Source organism: Crocodylus siamensis, chromosome 2 (genome assembly GCF_052110815.1).
Source record: "Crocodylus siamensis isolate JL-2025a chromosome 2, ASM5211081v1, whole genome shotgun sequence".
In the NCBI taxonomy this organism is placed as follows: Eukaryota; Metazoa; Chordata; order Crocodylia; family Crocodylidae; genus Crocodylus; species Crocodylus siamensis.
In genome coordinates this window covers 194,142,848-194,163,316 of record NC_143396.1, presented here as the reverse complement: position 1 = coordinate 194,163,316, position 20,469 = coordinate 194,142,848, and the positions used below count along the sequence as shown (strand labels likewise).

Genomic DNA, 20,469 nt, shown 5'->3' with positions numbered 1-20,469 from the left:
ATCAGTGACTTGGACGAGGGGGTAAAAAGCACCCTGTTCAAATTTGCTGATGACACTAAGATGTGGGGGGTTGTGGGCACGCTAGAAAGGAGGAATAGGCTGCAATCAGACCTAGACAGGTAACAGAGGTGGGCGGATGAGAATAGGATGGGATTGAACACTGACAAGTGCAAGGTACTGCACCTGGGGAGGAAGACCTACAGGCCGGGGAACTCCCTTCTCATCAGTACAGAGGCAGAAAAGGATCTTGGAGTCGTCATTGACTCCAAGATGAACATGGGCCGGCAGGGATGCAGTCAGGAAGGCCAACCACACCTTGTTATGTATCCACAGATGCATCTCAAGCAGATCCAAGGAGGTGATCCTCCCCCTCTATGTGGCGCTGGTCAGGCCGCAGCTGGAGTACTATGTCCAGTTCTGGGAGCCGCACTTCAAGAGGGATGTGGACAACATGGAGAGGGTCCAGAGGAGGGCCACTTGCATGATCAGAGGGCAGCAGGGCAGGCCCTACGAGGAGAGGCTCAGGGACCTGAACCTGCTCAGCCTCCACAAGAGAAGGCAAACTAGTCAGAGGGGACCAGCAGGCATTGGGGGAGTCCCAGTTCCCCCGAGCACCGCCAGGAGTGACCAGGAATAACGGTCACAAGCTGGCAGAGGGTAGATTTAGGCTAGATATCAGGAGGCGCCACTTCACTGTTAGGGTGGCTAGGATCTGGAACCAACTTCCAAGAGAAGTGGTGCAGGCCCCTACCCTGGGGGTGTTTAAGAGGAGGTTAGATGAACATCTTGCTGGGGTCATTTGACCCCATCTTTCCTGCCATGGCAGGGGGTCAGACTCGATGATCTGCTCAGGTCCCTTCCGACCTTAAAAACTATGAAACTATGAAGCAGTAAAGTGCCTTGTGACAATATATCCTAAAATGGCCATACCAAACAGAATATATTGGCTATATCCCATAGCTAAATCTTTTGTCTGGGCCTTGGTCATCTCCCAGCCTCTCACTTTGCTTTCTTTCACACTGCCATAATTCCACAGCCAAAATAAAACACACTATTTGCCCACTGCTTGAACCACGCGACCTTCTCTTTGACTGCCTCCACTGGTCTCCTCTCATGTTCTGCATCCCACTTAAGGTACAGGGTCCTGTCCACCCCATCTCCACCTGTCTATCTGCTTAAGTTCTTTTCCTCCATCTCTCTTTCTTCCACTCATGCCCCATTTTTCCCTTTTCCCAGCTATCCTTCCATACGGTCTTATGCACTGTCCTTATCTGCCTGATTCTAAGGCTAGGGATAAAAATAAACCAGTATAAGTGATCAGAAACCGGTTCAAATCTGTAACAGAATAGAAGTTCAGTGCACGTAAACTGCTTTCAAAATGGCAGTTTCAGATAAAGCTGGATGGATGTAGTATCAGACTTAACTGATTTAGGTTAAATCGGTTTACTGAACTTCTGTCCCATATCCCCTCTGGATTCAAGTTATCTCATAGTCCCCCCAGCATCCCAGGGTGCTTTTCACCCCCCTTGTAAACCTTCCTTCACAGGGTAGGTGGGCTAGCCTTGGCCCAAGCTGTCTGCTCCAACCAAACAGGGAGCCATGCTGTAGCACCCCCTGGCCTCTGACAGGCATGTGCACTGTAGGTATGTGGCTGCACTTCTAGAATCAAAAGTGAATGAATGTCTGTTCACTTGATTATCAGTTCAATTTATGCAGCCTAGATTAACCTGCAAAGATTGAATCAATTAAGCCTTGGGCTTTTTGACTGTCTGCACTTAGCTCAAAGGCCCAAATGATCACCTTCTTTTTGTTCAAGTTCCCATTAACCACACTAATTCCGTAAGACTTAGCAATGTCATCAGAAAGTGAGTACTCTTATACACCCTATAATTTATAAGGCTAAGTAGACTGTTGGTGCATAGGAAATAAGAAAGGGTAAGAAAGAAGAAATAATGGAAGAGCTGCAATAGGAGTCTTGCACCAATAGAAATGCAACATAACACACAGCTGTTTTTTGTGTATTTTCATGAAAAGAAAATTCCAGAAGCGTTTGAGAAGCCAATTGCTGCCAGTATCATAGATCTTAAAAAGCCAACAATTTAGGAATCACTCAGAGGCAGTCCCTTTCCAGTAAATAGGGGAGTCATTGGTGAGTCTTACATGACTGAGGAGCCCGATCTGAGATCTGCACGTTTGACTGCAGATGTGGCAAACAGTTCTGGAAGGAAGAAGCACATCCTGGTGATTATGGGCCACAGCTCTTTCCCCTTGTCTGTCTCATCTATACACCTCCATAGTAATGCAAGTTCGCTGAAATGATCATGGCACCACTGGAGATTATTCAGTGCTTAATTCTCCCATTTATGGATGTTAATATCAGATTTCACTAGACTGGCCTTGAAGGTGCCCTTGAATCTCTTCTTTTGCTCACCTCTAATAACCATGGCTGAGCTGGGAGTACAGGACTTCTGGAAGCTGGCTGTCAGGCATCCTTATGACATATACTGTCCAACAGAACTGGTGCTATATAAACATGGCTTCAATGTGGGTGATGGTTGCTTGAGCCAGGATGATGGTGTTCTTTCTTCTGTTCTTCTAGTTGATGTGGAGGATTGTCTGAAGACATTGCTGACGGTAACATCCCAAAGTTTTCAGGTGTTTCTGATCAAAGTTTCACATCCACACAACAAGGTAGGGATGACAAAAGCCTGACAGATAAGAAGCCTGGTTTGGGTCCTGATGCCATGATCATTGAAGACATGATTTTGGAGACATCCAAAGGCAGCACTGGCACAATTTATACAGTGTTGCATATCACTATATATGTTTACTTTTAGGGAAAAGTGGCTACCCAGATAGGGGAAATGCTCAACTTTCTCCAAGGATTGCCCTCTAATTGTAATATTTAAAGAAGCAGCTGGTGGGTTGTTAAAGGAGCTCCTTGGGAACTCCGCACTAGCCGCTGCCGTGCTCCTGCCATCACTGCTGCACTCCTGCTGTCGCCAGAGCAACCGTGCCCCCCACCCCCAGCTGCTGGGGGCACTGCGTTCATGAATGCAGTGCCTTATTCACGGATTTTGCCATTTGCAGAGGATATGAGAACGTATCCCACACGAATGTTGAGGGTCTTCTGTATTTTTCCCACCGTAACATCATCATGTGATGATGGTAAAAATTAACGAGACAGCTGGAGAACTGATAATATGCAATCTAATTCTCATAACCACTTACCCACACGTGTTATGTATTTTTAACTTAGAAACTAGGTGCAAAGTTTATTCTTGTGGGACTTTGCATCCTGGCCTTCAGCATACACACGTAGCATCCTAAAGCTGTTGTTGCGTTTTGCTCTAGCTAAACTGATGAGAAAAAAATAATTCCTCCAACCCAGTGGTCCTCAGTTTTGTCCCTGTGGGACAGATGAAAGTTTGCAGGCCGGATCAGGCCCTGCACCACCCCCATCTGGCTGGGATTGGCCCCATGTCACCCTGTAGGCCCAACTGGGTTTGCATGGCCAAAAAACATAGTTTCATAATTGGTAGGGTCAGAAAGGACCTGAGCATATCATCAAATCCGACCCCCTGCCACAGGCAGGAAAGAATGCTGGGGTCAAACGACCCTGGCTAGGTGATTATCTAGCCTCCTTTTGAAGACCCCCAGGGTAGGAGCCAGCCCCACTTCCCTTGGAAGTTGGTTCCAGATTTTAGCCACCCTGACTGGGAAGTAGTGCCTCCTGATGTCTACCCTGAACCTACTCTCAATCAACTTGCGGCCATTATTTCTAGTTATTTCTGGTAGTGCTCGGGGGAACAGGGACTCTCCCATTCCCTGCTGGTCCCCCCGGTAAGTCTGTAGATGGCCACCAGGTCCCCTCTCAGGCTTCTCTTGTGAAGGCTGAACAGGTTCAGGTCCTGTAGCCTCTCTTCATAAGGCCCTCCCTGCTGCACCCTGATCGTATGAGTGGCCCTCCTCTGGACCCTCTCCATGTTGTCCACATCCCTCTTGAAGTGTGGTGCCCAGAACTGGATGCAGTACTCCAACTGTGGCCTGACCAATGTCGCATAAAAGGGGAGGATCACCTCCTTGGACCTGCTTGTGATGCACCCGTGGATGCATGACAAAGTGCAGTTGGCCTTACTGACTGTGTCCTCACGTTGGCGGCTCATGTTCGTCTTGGAATCAATAATGACTCCAAGATGCTTTTCTGCCTCTGTGCTGATGAGAAGGGAATTCCCCAGCCTATAGGTATGCTGCTGGTTCCTTCTCCCTAGGTACAGTACCCTGCACTTGTCAGTATTGAATCCCATCCTGTTCTCATCTGCCCACCCATGTAACCTGTCCCTCCCTTCTATCGTGCCCACCTCTCCCCACATCTTAGTGTCATCCACGAATTTGAACTAGGTGCTTTTCACCCCCTTGTCCAAGTCACTGATGAAGATGCTGAGTAGTGCAGACCTGAGGACTGAGCCCTGGGGGGCTCCACTGCCCATATCCCTCCAGGTCAAATATGACCCTTCCATTACCACTCTCTGGGTGCGGCCTTTTAGCCAATTTGCAACCCATCTGACTCTGCAGGCATCAACTCCACAGTCGCCTAATTTTTCAATGAGAATGGGGTTGGAGAGACAGTGTTGAAGACCTTTCTAAAGTCCAGAAAGACCACATCCACTGTGACACCTGCATCCAAGGATTTTGTGACCTGGTCATAAAAGGCAACCAGGTTGGTCTGACAGGACCTGCCCCTAATAAACCCATGTTGGTTGCCCCTGAGCATAATCTCCCCTGCTGGTCCCTCGCAGATGTGCTCCTGGATAATTTTCTCAAAGAGCTTCCCCAGGACCGAGGTAAGACTAACAAGCCTATAGTTACCTGGTCCTCCTTCCTTTACCTGGGTCCTCCTTCCCCCCTTTTTTGAAAATAGGGACCACACTGGCCCTTTTCCAGTCCTCTGGCACCTGGCCAGAGCACCACAAGCACTTGTAAAGCTTTGCCAGGGGTCCCACAATGACCCCTGCCAATTCCCTCAGCACCCTGGGGTGGAGATCATCTGGACCTGCTCATTTCAACACATCCAGCCCCACCAGAAGTTCCCTAACTAAGTCCTCTCTGACCCCAGGCCTGGCAGCGCCTCTCCTGAGTCCATCTGGACTCCCGGTGGGGGAGATGTCCTGCTTCCTGCTCAGAAAAATGAAAGCAAACAATTTGTTAAAGAGGTCAGCTTTATCATCTGGTGCAACCATGAGATTGCCAAGCGTGTCCTCCAGGGGCCCCATGTTACCCAGTGCCTTCTTTTTACTCTGTATGCATTTAAAAAAGGACTTCTTGTTATCTTTGATTCTGGTCATTAGTTCTAGTTACGTCTCTGCCTTAGCCTTCCTAACAGACCCCCTACAGTCTCGAGAAATGGAGGTATAATCTTCCTGGGTGATAGCTCATCCCTTCCACTGGGTATATGCCTCCTTTTTAGCTTTCAGACATTCCTGAATGCCTTTGGTGATCCATGGGGGCTTTTGAGCACTCTTGCCCACTTTGATTCGCATTGGGACTGTCACCCTTTGGGCTTGGAAGATCGTCTCCTTAAGGAACAACCACTCACCTTGGACTCCCAACTCCCCTACCATCCGGGACCTCAGTGCCTCTCTGGGACATGGCACTGAGGGATGGATCTAGCTTGTGGGCCGGGGGTTTAGCACCCCTGCTCTAAAGTATTGAAAATTCTTCTCTCAAGAAACATAAATCACATAATGATTTTTTTTTTATCGTTGTGGAATGGCTACCACACTACATTGTGGAATGGCTTCAGTGGTATTGTCTTTTGACATTAGAATCTCTGTTCAGAGAGACTAATGATAGAGCTGTCTTTGTATCTGTCTGCCTTGCCTAGTCCTTAGAGGTGGGCAAAATATAGCCCGTGGGCCACAACTGGCCCACCAACTGACTGGATCTGACCTGTGGGCGGATATCCACTGATTGATTGGCTCTGGCCTGCAGCTGCCCCCATGGTGCTCTGCATGGGACTGAGCCCCACACCCTCCCACCCACACCTGCTGGCAACGGCCCAAGCCAGTAAACTCAGCATCCCTGCAGGGCTGTTCCTAGTGCAGCTGCAGTCACCCAGGCGCTGCTCGGTTCCCCCCACCTCCAGTCGCGCCTCCTCTTTCTGCCCCTGCTGCACCACTCCAGGTATGGGGAAAGCTGTTGCTAGGTGTCACGGAGTCACATAAGGGCCCCGTGACTGTGAGTGTGATTGACAGAGCTGCCAATCACCCGGGCAGCTCAGGTGCCGGTTACCAGGGTGACCAGGCAGGTCAGGTGGCCAGAAGGGGGCAGGGCCAGGCCTTTATAAACAGCTTAGGCCGGAGCCTGCCTAGCAGTTCTCCCCTGGCTGCCACAGGAGCAGGAGCTCTGTGGCCGAGCTGAGTGGCCGGAGTCAGTGGTTGCTGCTGTGCTGCGATGATGCGGGGAACCACGAGACTCTAAAGCGAGGTAGGGTTACAAGCCCCAGACAGGCTTGGAGTTTATTATGAGCAGGAGGCTCTATTGTTTGGGTTGCAGCCATCGGGCTTGAGTTTGTTACAGTTAATCCGGAGGACCGGGTGAGGCTGTAGGGGAGTGAGGAGGCCTCACAGGGGCTCCCCAGCAGCTTGGGGGTTCCCGGTGCCCAGTAGGGGCACAGTGCCAGAGGGGCACTATTGTTTGTGCCAGGGGGGCACGGTTTGTGCCGGCGAGGCGCGGTGAGAGGGGTCAGAGACCCCAGCCCATACGGGCAGCATTTGCCCAGTGGGGGCAACGGCGGCCCAGTGCCAGAGGGGCATTATTGTTTGAGCCAGAGAGGGCAAGGCCCCAGAGCGGGGAAGAGAAAGAGCGTGAGGCGTGCGGTGTCGGCCCCAGAGAGGGCAAGGCCCCAGAGCGGGGCAGAGAAAGAGAGAGAGAGCGAGCAGGTGAGGAACGCCGGCAAGGGCGCCGGTAGTAGGGCGCCGGCAGCGAGCCAGGCCTAAGGGCGCCGGCAGCGAGCTGGACCCAGGGGGCGCCAGCAATAGCCGGACACCGGTGAGACAGGCCCAGGGCGCAGGGAGCAGGCTGGAAGATAGGAGCCTGGCCCAAGGGGGCGCCAGGCGGGCGAGGAGCCCAGGGTGCCCGAGAGAGAGAGGGCACCAGAGGGGTGAGGGACTGTACAACGTCCCACGGAACAGCTGCGAGGCTTGGGGCGTGCTGAAGGGGAGGTTGGAGGCACGCATAGCCCTTAAGGCGGGGCGCATAGAGATACCCCATTTCGGAGTAGGGGCAGGAACATTGGTACCATTAACTAGGGGAACAGAGGCAGCCTCCCATACAACTTATTGCTCATCAAAGTTGTGGTGGGCAAGGATTCGAGGGTGCCTAGTCCACCCTAACGTGACGGTAGGGGGCACTAGGGAGTTCACGGCCGCTCCTAGGCCCCACTCCCTCACACTAGGCAACTCCTACCCCAGAGAAGAGGGCTCCAGCTCCTAGCTGCCTTCTCCCCACCCTACCTGCCTACCTGTACCCACACCTATCTCCAGGGCCATCCCTATGGGAAGCTAATTGGGGTGCCTGCCCTGGGCCCCACGGAGCTGGGCAGAGCAGCCGCAGCAACTCTGTGCCACCATCCAGCTCTATGGGGCGCAGCAACTTCAGGTCCAGCTGCTCACTACCCCCACCCCTCCAGCTTCTTTGGGTCCAGGGCAGGTGTGATCAGAGCGGGGGCTTTATTTTAAGCTATTACACATTTGCCTCTATATAAACTACTAAAAAAACCAAATCAGGAAAAAATAAAATTAAAATACCTTAAAGATGCTTGATTTTTTTAGTATATGATTTTTTTTATCTATAATTCGTTAAAAAGATATCTTCTAAAAGATTTTGTGTGTGGCCCTCAACAGCTCACCAGAAATCATTAAGCGGCTGTCCAGCCAAAATAACTGCCCACCCCTGCACTACCTGCTTCTAATTTCAGCAATAAATGAGGCAGGGGTTCCCCAGAGACTCTTTCAATCCCCAAAACCCTAATTCAGTGCCAAGCAAGCCCATTCTATGCAGTGAATGAGGACAAAGTCTTGTGGAAAAAACAATATACAGTTGAGTAACTGAGAACTCAAATTTCCAATTTTTATTTTTTTTTTAAAAAAAAAAAGAACCTCACAAATTCCCTGTGAAATGATGCTGGCATCTCCTTGGTTTGTGGGCAAAGATGGAATCTTTGATTCACCACGATGACTTCTCTCTTGAGCTAATAGAGGACTTGTAGAGGTGGAGAAAACTCATACTCTGCCAAAGGGTTTGCCAGGTACTTGTTGATAGCAAGGTATTTTTGAGATTTGGATCTTGAGTTCAGTCCCAGGTTCTAGAGGAGAGTACACTTTAGTGGTCTAAGATTCCTCTATTCCTAGGCTCCTCATGGTTGATTCTCTCTCACCCGTGTCCTATCTTGCCTCCACCTTTTCCCTAGCCATAACCATGTCCCAGTCTACTCCCTTAGCCAGTCCCTGCTTCTGTCAACCTCCAAATTCCTTCATCTAATCTAGTTATTCATCCTGTTCTAGTATCTCCACTTTGGCTCATTCAAATTCTGTCCCCTGTTGCTTCCCATTTCCCAACCACCTGTTTCTATGCTCCTTAACCGTCCATTCCTAGTTTATAATGTTTCATAGATTGTAAGGGGCTAGAAGTGACTTCACAAGGTCATCGGGTCCAGGCCCCCTGCACCAGGCAGGAAAGACAACTGGGGCTGGGTGACCGCAGCAAGGTGACGCCTACCCCATGTTCCTTGTCCCAATCATCATGGATCAGGAATGGGGGATCATGGGGTAAAAGAGATGTTAGCAAAGTTGCTGATTTACCATGCTTACCAAGATTTCAGCACTTGCCTCTCCTCCACTGGAGCCAGGCTTTGATAATTTCCTACTTCTTTTGATTTAAAATATTTCAAATGCTTTTTGAAATATTTAGCAAGAGTGGCTGAAGTATGAACCCCAAATACCCACAAAACCCCACAATTATGAGCGCTAATATGTAATTGTAAGCTTCAGGTCTAGAACATATACAGGTGAGGTATTTCAGCCCAAAGATGGTCTTTGGTAAGTGTAACAAGGAACCAGTATTTTTGATGGACCATATTGTAAACACTCATTGTAAACTCTGATCCTTGGAATCTACTACCAATCAAAAGAAGACCGCAGAATAAGAAGTTCTGAAACCTAAGGATTAAGTGAATAATGCTTCATATCTTGTAAACCAGCCTTATTTGAAAGTGCCAGATTAGCCGCAAATGGTTTATTACTAACATGCCCTCTCTAGCAGGTGCATGTGCTCCTTAAAATAAAAATTGGAACTCGCTGAGTTTAGCACAGATTTTCAAGGCAAGAACAGTCCAATCCTTTCCCAGCACAGCAGGGTTGAAAGTTTGGATCCACTGAAAATAAAGGGAACTATATCATTGACCTTGATGAAGCTAGGATTTCAGGATTTACAGGTATTTGCAGGGCATGTTTTGTTCATGCATTTTCTGACTCGGCTCAAACAAACTAGAAGGACAGTTGCCAGCTTTACCTGACTGTCTGGATGGCCGTCTTTTGAAGAAGAAGGAGGTTTTGTATAGGAGCACTAGCAGCAGCAGCAAAAGCTTCTACACAGACAATTTCCCCTCTCTCAGAGGGGCAGGACTAGAAAAGCTCTTCAGAGGGTTAGCCTCAAATGAAACACACTGCCAGGTAAGATTTGAAATTCAGACTACTTTCATCTGGAGTGTTAATGAAAAACAAAAAAAAAAATAGGGAAAGGCAAAGTCCATCTAAGCTAGAATGGCTGGGGCACAGCAGTTTCTGTGGGATGTGGCCAATATCATGGGAACCTTTGGTTCCCCAGCCCAAAAAACCACATATCAATTTATGGCTAGGCCAACTGAAGGAAGACTAACATGGCTCTGGGAGTGAGGCTTTGAACTCACACTTTTTGTAGTGGAGAAGGATACCTTCTCCAGTCTGCCATCATATGCTGGCATAAGTGAACTTGGTCTATGGATGTTGTCTTTAAAAACGTACACAAACATTGGTTTTTTCTGCTCTGTTTTAAGTATAATAATTTTGCACAGAATTTCTAAGGATGACTATGAGTTGATTTTTTTAATATGCAGGACCTCAGTAACAGAAAACAAATCTACTCTTAAAATAGTACATTTCAATTCTTAGAGTAAAGCTTTCCTGTAAAACAGCAGAGAATGCCTCAAAGGATGTTGAAGGGGTAATGCTCAGTGTGACAGACCACATAAACCACATTTATTCATTAATACATTCCACATATTCTAGCTCCATAATATGTAGCTTGATGACCTCACCATATGTTTACTTACATGTCCAAAACATATTATAACCATGGCAATAGAACTTTTTATAGACCTGTAAGCTCTTTAGGAGCAGAGATCCTGACAGCGTACGCCTACCTTACTGTCTGCCAAACCAACAACACTGATCATTACATTAATGATCAGTGTCAATTCTGTCATTTCAGATAGAAGTTCCTGTCTTAGGACATGTTTTGGTTTATGTCAATATGATGCAAATGGCACAGCAGAAAATTATTCCCCCTTTAGACGTAATGATGATAAAAGCTTTAATACAAATTTTATAAAGCTAAAGCAAACCTTTTCTTTTGCAGCGAGTAAATCATATAATTAGAAATTCAGATTAATATGTTGGGTTTTCAAAGTACTGCTTAATAAAAAAAAAAGCAATATTCTTTATTTCTGGATTTCAGCAGAGCGGAAGCAGTATTAAAAGCTAACATGTTATGTTCCTGTAGAATCTCATTATTTTGTACAAATGAATGACTGGAACACGCGTTGTGGATTACTAAATTTGGCAGGTTATCAGGGAAATGGAACAAATTTAACAAAACAAAAACAGCTCTTTCCCATAATATAACTTTCAAATTGATTTTGACAATTTTTCATTCATGATTATTTTGTGCATGATAATCCATATTTTTAGGAAATATTGATAATTTTGCAAACTAATGGAGCTTTAGTAATATGACACATTATTATAATACCATGCTGTTATAGTCTGGGAGATTTTGGAGATTATTGCCGTGTGTGTATGTGATTTATCGAATAGATAGATGGCTGACATATCAGTGAAATCCCACCAGACATGCATATTGGTATAAAGTGACACCAATATGTTTATATATTTCCTAACTCTTTGTGAGATCTAGTTTCATTTTCCATTCGATATTTCTTTACCTCCTGCTCATAACCCTGCTGAGCAGGTGTAATTTCATTTGAAACAGAATTCTGTGGCAGTATTCCAAACACGTGAAGTCATACTGAAGGCAGGTCTGCTCCAACAACAAAGCCAAAATTAAAACAAACAAAACCACTACAATACAATCACTGGAAACATTGCAAACTCTTAGGTACTTACATAATACTTATTTTAAATGTCACTTAGTCTCTGGTGCAAAAATATGGGCTGATTGTTAGGGATACACCTTATATTTGCTGTTAACACAGTCTAACGTTTGAAACACTCGATACTTAGAGAGAGGTCTCAGTTCAAGTTGTTGCTATAGCTCCTCATTTATGCCACTAGATGGCAGTTCACCATTTATAAACAATAAATATTATTAGCTGCTGGTTACTGGATGAGACTAACAATGCTATGGCAGGTAATATTACTACAGTTATAGGTCTTTGTGGACACAGACTGGAAACTATGAGTAGAAATGACTGTATGTTATAGTGTTCTTTGTCAAGAATATATACAAATGATGGAGACATGGATTTACATTATTCAAGTGAAAAAATTAATTTCTGCATATACCTTCATGTAAAATGTATGCTAAGGCAAATGCACTGAAAGTGTAGCCCAACCCACATGAAAAGTCTTTCACCTTACTCACCCAGAATTTTACTAGGAAGAAGGCATTTTGAGGCCCTTTTCCAAACAGTTCCTTTAAACCTCCCTTCTTTTCAGGGAATTTGTCATAAATTTGACGAATGTCCACCGATTCAAGCAATGGGTCGCTGTAAGAATGGTTGGCATGTCCAATGTGCACGAAGAGGTGTTTGTTGTACTGTAAAAAAGAAACAGAAAAATCACTGTTGTAGAGGAAGGAGAGAGAGATTAAAGCCCAAACAATGTGCGTTGAGGAAAGGGTTTGATGGTGGATTAGAAAAACCTGCCTTTTTATCTGTTGGACCAGGCTTTATTTGCAACATGATTCCTATGAAGCAGCTCTGATGACTTATGCACAACCCCCTCCTGTAAACCTTCAAAATATAGTTAACTTGCTAAATCCAATTACCTAAAACAAGGAATGAATTTATTTTTAATTCCTAGAATCACAGAAATTAGAAGAAGCTAGTATGTTAGCTAATCTATGCCTTGGTCAGTGTCACTCCTTATCATAGATTCATTCCCTAATGCTTTGGACAGCCACTTTTAAATGACCCACACTTCCACCATTTCCTGTGGGAGCTAGTTTCACAGACTAATTTCACTTGATATCACCTCACTGTTTCCCTTTTCTCACTTTACTATACCAAGTTATAGCCATTGAAGCAAACATCAGCAATTCTTCTAAATTCCCCTATGGCGGTCAATGGCAAAACTGCCACTGACCATAATGAAACTAGAATTTGAATGCTTATACTTGCCCACCTTCCCTTTCTCCTTTGCATTTATCAGAATCTAAAGCACAATTTAAAATCCCAAAATTGAAAAGAAAAGGACAGGATCCTGAATGCTAAGCCCCTTTGTGAAAACATTAAGCAAATTCAGTTAAAAGGAAACCAATGTAGAGTCACAGAATAGTAGAACGCTCTGTAATAGTGAACAGCCCCTGTGTGCAAGGTGACCATTACTAGCTGAGAATCACAAAATGGTGTTGAAAACCCAAAGCGGACATCTTTCAAGCTGCTTTGCTTATAATATACCTACCACCAGAACAAATCAAACTGACAGTTTCATACCTGAATAAACTGAACATTCAGCCAAACCATTCAAATGACTTGACTACGCTTTTCTCTAACAGGTGTCCAAAACCCAGAAGGACAGAAAACTGACTGAGAAGATTTCTATCAACTGTATTTGGAAATTAAACTAGAAATGTATTTAAAATCATCTAACCCAGTGAAATCTGAATTTTGAACCAAAGAACATATTCATCTGTGATCACGGCCAAATATAAGAAGATATGTTCCAGTTTCTTTCCAAGGTATTTTTATTTGTAGAAAGGAAAAAAAGCTTAACACTTCAGGCTTGAACAGACCTAAGTTCAATTCATAAAACATGTGAACACCAGTTACACAGATTTTCCTTGGAGTACTTATTCAAAACAACCCCGTCCCAATTTCCTATGTGTGCAAGTAAAAACTTTTCCAATTTCTACCTAGCTGCAATGGGCCCAGAGGGAACAGAGCTGGTCAAAGTAGGTGGTTTCTACTCTAAAGAGTAGAACAGAAAAATAAGCAAGTTCATGGAGAGACTAAATGAATGAATGAATGAATGTTTAACAGTAAAGCCTTACCAAGAGCAGGTCTAACTCGCATACTAATAATCATTTACACAAGAATTATAGTAATTATCATACTATTCAGTAACAATGAGAGATTATCACAACAGCATCTGTGCAGGCAGATTTGACATTTTACGTGAGTTGGTAGCTGCAGAAAACATGCCCTTCTTGTGCACTTAAAATACATTTTTAACATAATAGCACATTGGAAGAAAAGGCACAAGCCAACATGAGGAAGTGCCAGGGCTCCAACTTTTCTCTGATGACACTAGAGGCATTTAGTTAGATTGCAATACTGTGATGAAATGACCCGCAGATAATTATGTATGGGAATGCTAAATACTTTTTTGCATTTAACATCTAAGACCCTTGCTGCCCAGTGGTCAGCTAATACCCGAATTAGGCTCCCCAGTAACACACAGGAAAGTTAGGTACCTGAGGGATTCCCCAAAACCAAGTGTTCCATCTTTGTGACAATCTTGATACATCTTTCTTCCATACCCAACTGAGTGCTCTAACCCCTGGGCTGAGTCTCTCTATCCTCTTCCTCTGGCCAACTGAATATTTAATACTTTATACAAAGTGGTTCCACTCCAATCAAAGACATTGGGAGACATCCTTCTCAGGATAGCCCACAGCTTGTCTGTTTGATCACTTCTCTGGGATCAAGCAGACAGGATACATCTATACTGTCCCTGTGGTGATCCTAAGAACCAAGCTCTGCCCAGATGCTCCCGGCATACACTAAAAAATGTTCTACAGTTGCTGTTTGGCACATGTCTGGGGAGGCGCTCAGGATCTGAGTCTTGAATACACTCCCTGAGCAGTGCTCGACATTACTCTAATGGCAACCACACAACATTTGGCATGTGCAAGTAGGTGGGGCTTGTTCCTCCATGACGGTTTTGGGCATGCTGCAGAAGCAATATAGGCAAATCCTGAGATTCAGGTACCTATGTCAAAGACTTGAACTTAGGTTTCCCACATGCTTGGGTAATACTTAATCATGAGGTTACTTGTTTTGACCACTAGGGAACTCTTCAGTGGAGAGGAATACACTCAGTCATACAAATGTCTGTAGGTGAGATAGGTGGGGGAACGCTAGAGAAGGCAGGGTAGCTATGCACCTTAATAAATTAAGTAAGATACAGAGAGAGAACACATGCTTTTGTGAACCCAAGTTCACTTCTGATGATGTGATGAAGTGAACTTGGGTTCATGAAAGGTTATATTCTCTCTCTATAACTTAGTTAGTTAGTTAATTAGTTTAAGGTACAAAGCTACCCTGCCTTCTGACTGACTTTAGACTAACGCAGCTAAGTACGTCCCTTGGAGTGCTAGAGAATCATCCTTCATGGCTCCAGCTTGAGCTAGGTTCTGAGCTGGGCTTTTGGCATCAATACACAAGCAGCTTTGCACGTGCTCACTTCTGCCTAGTTAAGCAGCAGTTAAGTGGTGGTTCTGAGAATATCAGTGTGAACTTAACCACCCAAGAAGACAGAGAGGTATCCGAGTAAACTTGAGGATCAGGATCTTAGCTCCTGAATTACTAGGAGTATCTAGCGATTTTCAGTCAGGATACCAGAGCACCCTGGGATGTTACCAGATCCTTTGGAGGGTGCCATCCAGTATCAAGAGAAAAGTGAGGTGTAATGAGATAAAGCAGATAAGCCAAAACCTGCCTTGTCCCTACTCCTTCCCCTTCCCCCGCCCCCTCCCTCCGCATACTGCCCGATCCCTGAATAGAGATAAGCACTGTGATATATAAATTCATTTTTGAAATGCCACTCAATTCGCAGAAGCTATGCAGGGGCGCTTCAAGTCCAGTAAGGGGTGCCTCAAATCCCCAAAGGGTGAGAACCACTGATCTAGGGATTTGAGGGGGGGGGGAAGAAGGGGAACAAAAAAACTCCCATACATGTATTTTTGGTGTTGAACATGATTCCAGAGATAACTTCATGCCATATGAAAACACGTGAATATCTGGGGCAAAAAGTCCACTACAAAAACCTCTAAGACATTTCTTAGCATCACTATATTACTCTGCAAACTATTCCATTCCTCAGAATGTGAACTGCAGAGAAAAATTATATGTACAGGAGTAGGAAGCTGATCAGGGAGCCTTTGTACTGCTCAAACATAAATGCAAACTTAAAGGCAGCTGTAAAGCTACTACAGTTGTCTGCAGATCTTGCCAAAGTACCAGATGCTGCTGCAGCAAAAATTCTGACAAGATACAGGAAGACAGATGGTATGATATCACCTGACAATATTCTTAGGACATGAATGTTTATTTTGACATTGCACGTGTGATTATTTTCTCCTTATGTTGCTGTAATTCCTATACTAAGTAGAGTCATTACTAATCTAATTAGATAAAAGGCATATTTCTATGGACTTATAAATGACTAGGCAATATTAGAAACTAGAAAAATTTGTGTTGGAGGATCCAGATGGCTTATTATGTAAAATAGTCTTCATGATTAGGATGCATTATATATAAAAGTGATGAAGTTAAGTTGCATGGCCACATTTTTCAGCCTACTAGTGACTGGAAAAAAAAAAATCAAGATTAAAATCAAACTCCACTATTGTTTTAGGATGAGTACTCCAGTTCCTGAAGGGCATCAGTACTAAGGAATCTGATGCCTGTGCCACTGTATTTAAGGGATTTGCATTGAACATGGGGGTAATTATATGCTTTAAATACTGTAAACCACAGTGGATCAAATCCTGTATTTTCTGCATGCAAATGGCATAAAAGTTTACAGAAAACATTCCCGAGATGTTTTATCTGCAGACTCTGCATTATACGACATGCCCTCGAGATGGCTGTCTCTTCCTGGACTCCTTCCATTAAAAAAATCCTAAATATCTGAAGAATGCAGTAAAACCATGAAAAATGACTGCTGTCAAATAATACCACAAGAAAAATTATAATCCACTTAGGAATTTAAAGGAACCAAGACAAACTGCCAATGTCAAGGGACATTCAGAACAAAGACAAATCACCTATGTTTGTTTTACAGTTCAAAACAGCACTCTCCAAATTATGTGCTTAACTTGTGTGGCTTTGCACACACACGCCACGAAACCAGGGATGGAAGCTGCTACCCTTCCCTCTGATGCATCCTTTTCTCCACAGTGTCTCTAAAGCAAACCCTGAATCTCATGCATGACAAATTATGTCTTCAGCAAAGGCTGTTTGACTTCCATGGCAGGAACTGTGCTGTTACCTGACATGCACAAACTCCTGAGCGTAGGTGTACAGAACTGCCATCCACCACAGAACCAGTTCCTCCACCTAACATGAGGCTGTGTTGTACGCATTAGGCATAGCCCAAGGTAAAAGGAATCATGCAAGCCACTCCACCCCACCCCAAAGGAAGCACTGTGAGGCAATCACTTTATATGCATGTCCTGGAGGCCACGGCATTCACTACAACAGCCCATTACAGGGGCAGCCTGCTTCCTCCTTCTGTGCATGTTGGTCATGCAGTCATACTTACACACTCCTTATAAAACTCCATGCCCCTCCAAAGAAGTGGGGAGTGAACAGTCCCTACTTCTTTGGGTGTTAGCTCAGTAATAATTTCTGACCCTTACAGTGGGCAAACAGATGGCTCCTTGCCCTCCTCGCCCCCAGACCTACACTGCATCCCCACAAACAGCCCTTAATCAACAGTGTTTGAAAGGCAGTGCCACAGAACTGTGCTGGGTTAAGGGTGACCTATTACAAATCTCTCACTAAGTTGGTTATTTCATGCCTTCTCTGGTCTCTTATGGCTTTGCCTCAGCTCCAGCCAGACTAATGAAAGTGAGGGTCACAGTTTTGTGGAGATAAAGGTGATGTTTGCAGCAGTGTCATGTGCACAATTTCTTTATTCCACCTATTCAGTAGCACCAAGGAAGCTGTCAATAGCATGAGTCACAGCAACTGAGCATCAGAGCTAAGGATGGAACTGGATTAACTGGTTTGCTATCTTGCGAGTCCAAAATAAATATTCAACAAAGAAACACACTTCAGAGGCCTTATGGTACACTTCTTTTATCTCCATTGAAACTAAGAGAGGGTGATTCCCTAGTCTCAGGCTGAATCACCTTATTCTTTAGCCTCCCTATTCTCAGGCTGAATCTATGCTACAAAGCATGCAATGGGCTAAGATGGAAGCTTGGACAGAAAGGGTGATTAAAAAGCTTGTGAGCTTGAACCTACCTAAATATATGCAGATCAGATGGTGAGCCAGAAATCAGTCTTGCTCAAAGGCCTGGGATCCTAGATGGGTGTAATGTTTAGTGACATACTGTATTTGTCCAGCCCTATCTCACCTCTTTATTAAAACATACGGCTGGCTCCCACATTAGGTTAACAACTACACTAGAAGGAAAATAAAAACAGGGGGGATGAACGGATTAAAATCTAATCACAACTATAACAGCAGTCTACATGGTATTATAACCTCTTCACCTACCCTGCCTCAGCTCTACTGTGTCACCTTATCTTGTAAATCTGACACTTTCTAATTTCCTGCTGATTGCAAGAAAATAATTTGCCCTGCCAACAATTCTCTTTATTTCGGACAAAACCCTAGTAACTAAATATTTCCTTCCCATGGATATCACCCTCCATTTGAATGGATCAAGACAGAGTTATATTTGCAGTGCTTTAATATCATCTATAGGGCTTGTTGAACAATTTTCCGTGAACAATGGCCAATGTCCATTTTGGTTTTTGTTCTGTTTCAGCTAATACAGTTAAGATGTTTCAGAGAATGAGAGTGTGGACACACAAGGCAATTACTTCAGGGAAATTTACCCTAGATCTTATTCTGTGGTAATTTTACTCTGTAGTAAGGGAGAGAACATATGGCCAGCTCTTCAAAGCTGGCTGTCCCCAACAGATGCTGTTCTTAGCTATTTAGGAGAGGAGAAGCCAGTTTGCTTAGAGCAGGGATTCCCAAACTGTGGTACCTGTACCCCTGGGGATACGCAAGATCTCTCTGGGGGGTACGCAGGAGAAATTGTGTAATGGTGGATTTAACCTTCATTGTAATAATTGGCATTTAAGGGGTTAAAATATATATGTATGCCGGTAGGGGTCCACGGGCAACTGATAAATCTGGAAGGGGGTACACAATAAAAGCAAGACTGAGAACCCCTGGCTTAGAGCAAAAGGCTACTTGGGAATTAAATAGATTAGGGGAGAAGACATACAACAGTAACTCCGTAGTAAGTCTTCCCATGATAAAGTTATTAAGGTTTTTTTTTTCCCCTGTAACTTTTTTCCACAGTAACTTTACTCTGGAAATAGAAATAGATTTTTTCATAACAAGACTGTACATCTTGTATCTGCTCCATTTTTACCATGGGGTAAACTCAAGTGCTCTATATTGTTAAGTATTTAGAAAAGCCAGAGTCTAAGCATTTCAAAGTAAGGCCCAATAAATTTCTTTGCGTCCAAGTTCATTAGCTGTAAAATGGGCATAATAATAATGGCCCATCATTACTGCAAAGAATAAACTCATAACTATTTGTGAAGTATACAAACACTGGAGTGGTGACAACCACAGAGAAGCCCATGAGGAAATTAATAATTCTGTATTCAGAGCAAGGTTTGAATAGTGTTCAGTAAATAAGGCATAAAGCTACCCACTGAAGAACGAAGAGAAAACAAACTATGGAACAGCTGCTCATTAAGAGAGGCCATCCATGCTGTGCACTGAATGAAACAGGAAAAAATAAGTATGTGATCATGTCATTAAAGTCTGCATCAGAACATGCACGTGCGCTCACATGCGCACACACACACAGAACATTTCCTAACTCTGGAATGTTTGGCTTCGCTTTCTGAACAATGTTTTTAAAACAGTTTTACAGAAGTTGTGTATGTATGTGATATAGCATATAAATATATATACCGGTCTACAATATATAAATAAACATATAAACAGAAGCCAAACCCTGCTTTGGTAAGCCAGGACCAATATCAATGGTACCTCATTATCAACTCTGGGCCACTGATGTAACCAGGACATGAATGTTCCTACACAGGGCAGGGAAAAAGAACAGCTAAGTCTGATTCACCCACCCTCCTGGTACAAAGCAATGGCACTATGCACATGCTCCTTGACTATATCCTGGCTAAGCTCTGGGCTTGAGCACCATGGATGATGAATGATTCTTTCCCAAGAACCGCAAATAGCCTTGCAAGATGCAGCAGCCAACCCAGATATATTTTTTCTCTGCTGTTCCCTGTGTAGCTCACCAGTTTTTATGGTGATTTTGGGCTGTTGGATTAACTGCAGGGACTTGAGGGTTTGGCCCTGACTCGCTCAGGTAAGCATGAACAACTAACTTTACAAATATAGAGGCGGACACCGACAGACAACACCCTGCCTCCCTCCCCCAACCCCCTCCCTCCCAGACTGCCATTTAACAAACAAAACAGCTAGCTCCTACAGCTGTGAGAGGCAGGGCAGGAGCGTGATGTAGTGTTCCCTGCTGGCTGTCCAGGGATAGTTGCTTGTTATCCATTTACCGCTATGCCAACATTCACTAATTTACAATGAGCCACTTTTGTGGATTAGTGAAAGTTCATCAAGGTTCTACCCTTCCAAAATCTGCTTTCAGCCTTCACTATTCTCTCAGGTGCCTGATAAAAGTATCCCTCCTTCTCTTCTGGTATCCCTTCCATTAAAGCAGTCATTTTTATTTACTGGGTTTTGAACAAGCACCAGTAATGATAGCAATGGAGCGTGGGACCAGTGCTTGCTAGTAAACTTTGTCTGCAGAGCCAGCAGGGGGAGCCAAGAACTATTTTTTTCATGAATGTTGTTAAAATGACATCTTTTTTAGGTTGGGTTTTTGTTGTTGTTGGATTTAGGGCTAAGGGAAAACAAGAGAAAAGGGGGGATATGCTACAGACAGCCTTTT

At 44.5% G+C, this 20,469-nt stretch overlaps 1 protein-coding gene across 11 annotated transcripts in view; it reads right to left on the bottom strand.

Moving 5' to 3' along the window:
• The window catches only part of TEAD1 (TEA domain transcription factor 1), a 240,945-nt gene that overhangs the window by 25,750 nt on the left and 194,726 nt on the right, over positions 1-20,469 (bottom strand). For all 11 annotated transcript variants that reach the window (XM_090032721.1, XM_090032718.1, XM_090032719.1 and 8 more), the window contains one exon: positions 11,920-12,093. In XM_090032721.1, coding sequence (XP_089888847.1) covers positions 11,920-12,093 — 174 coding nt within the window. The remainder of the gene's footprint in view (positions 1-11,919; positions 12,094-20,469) is intronic.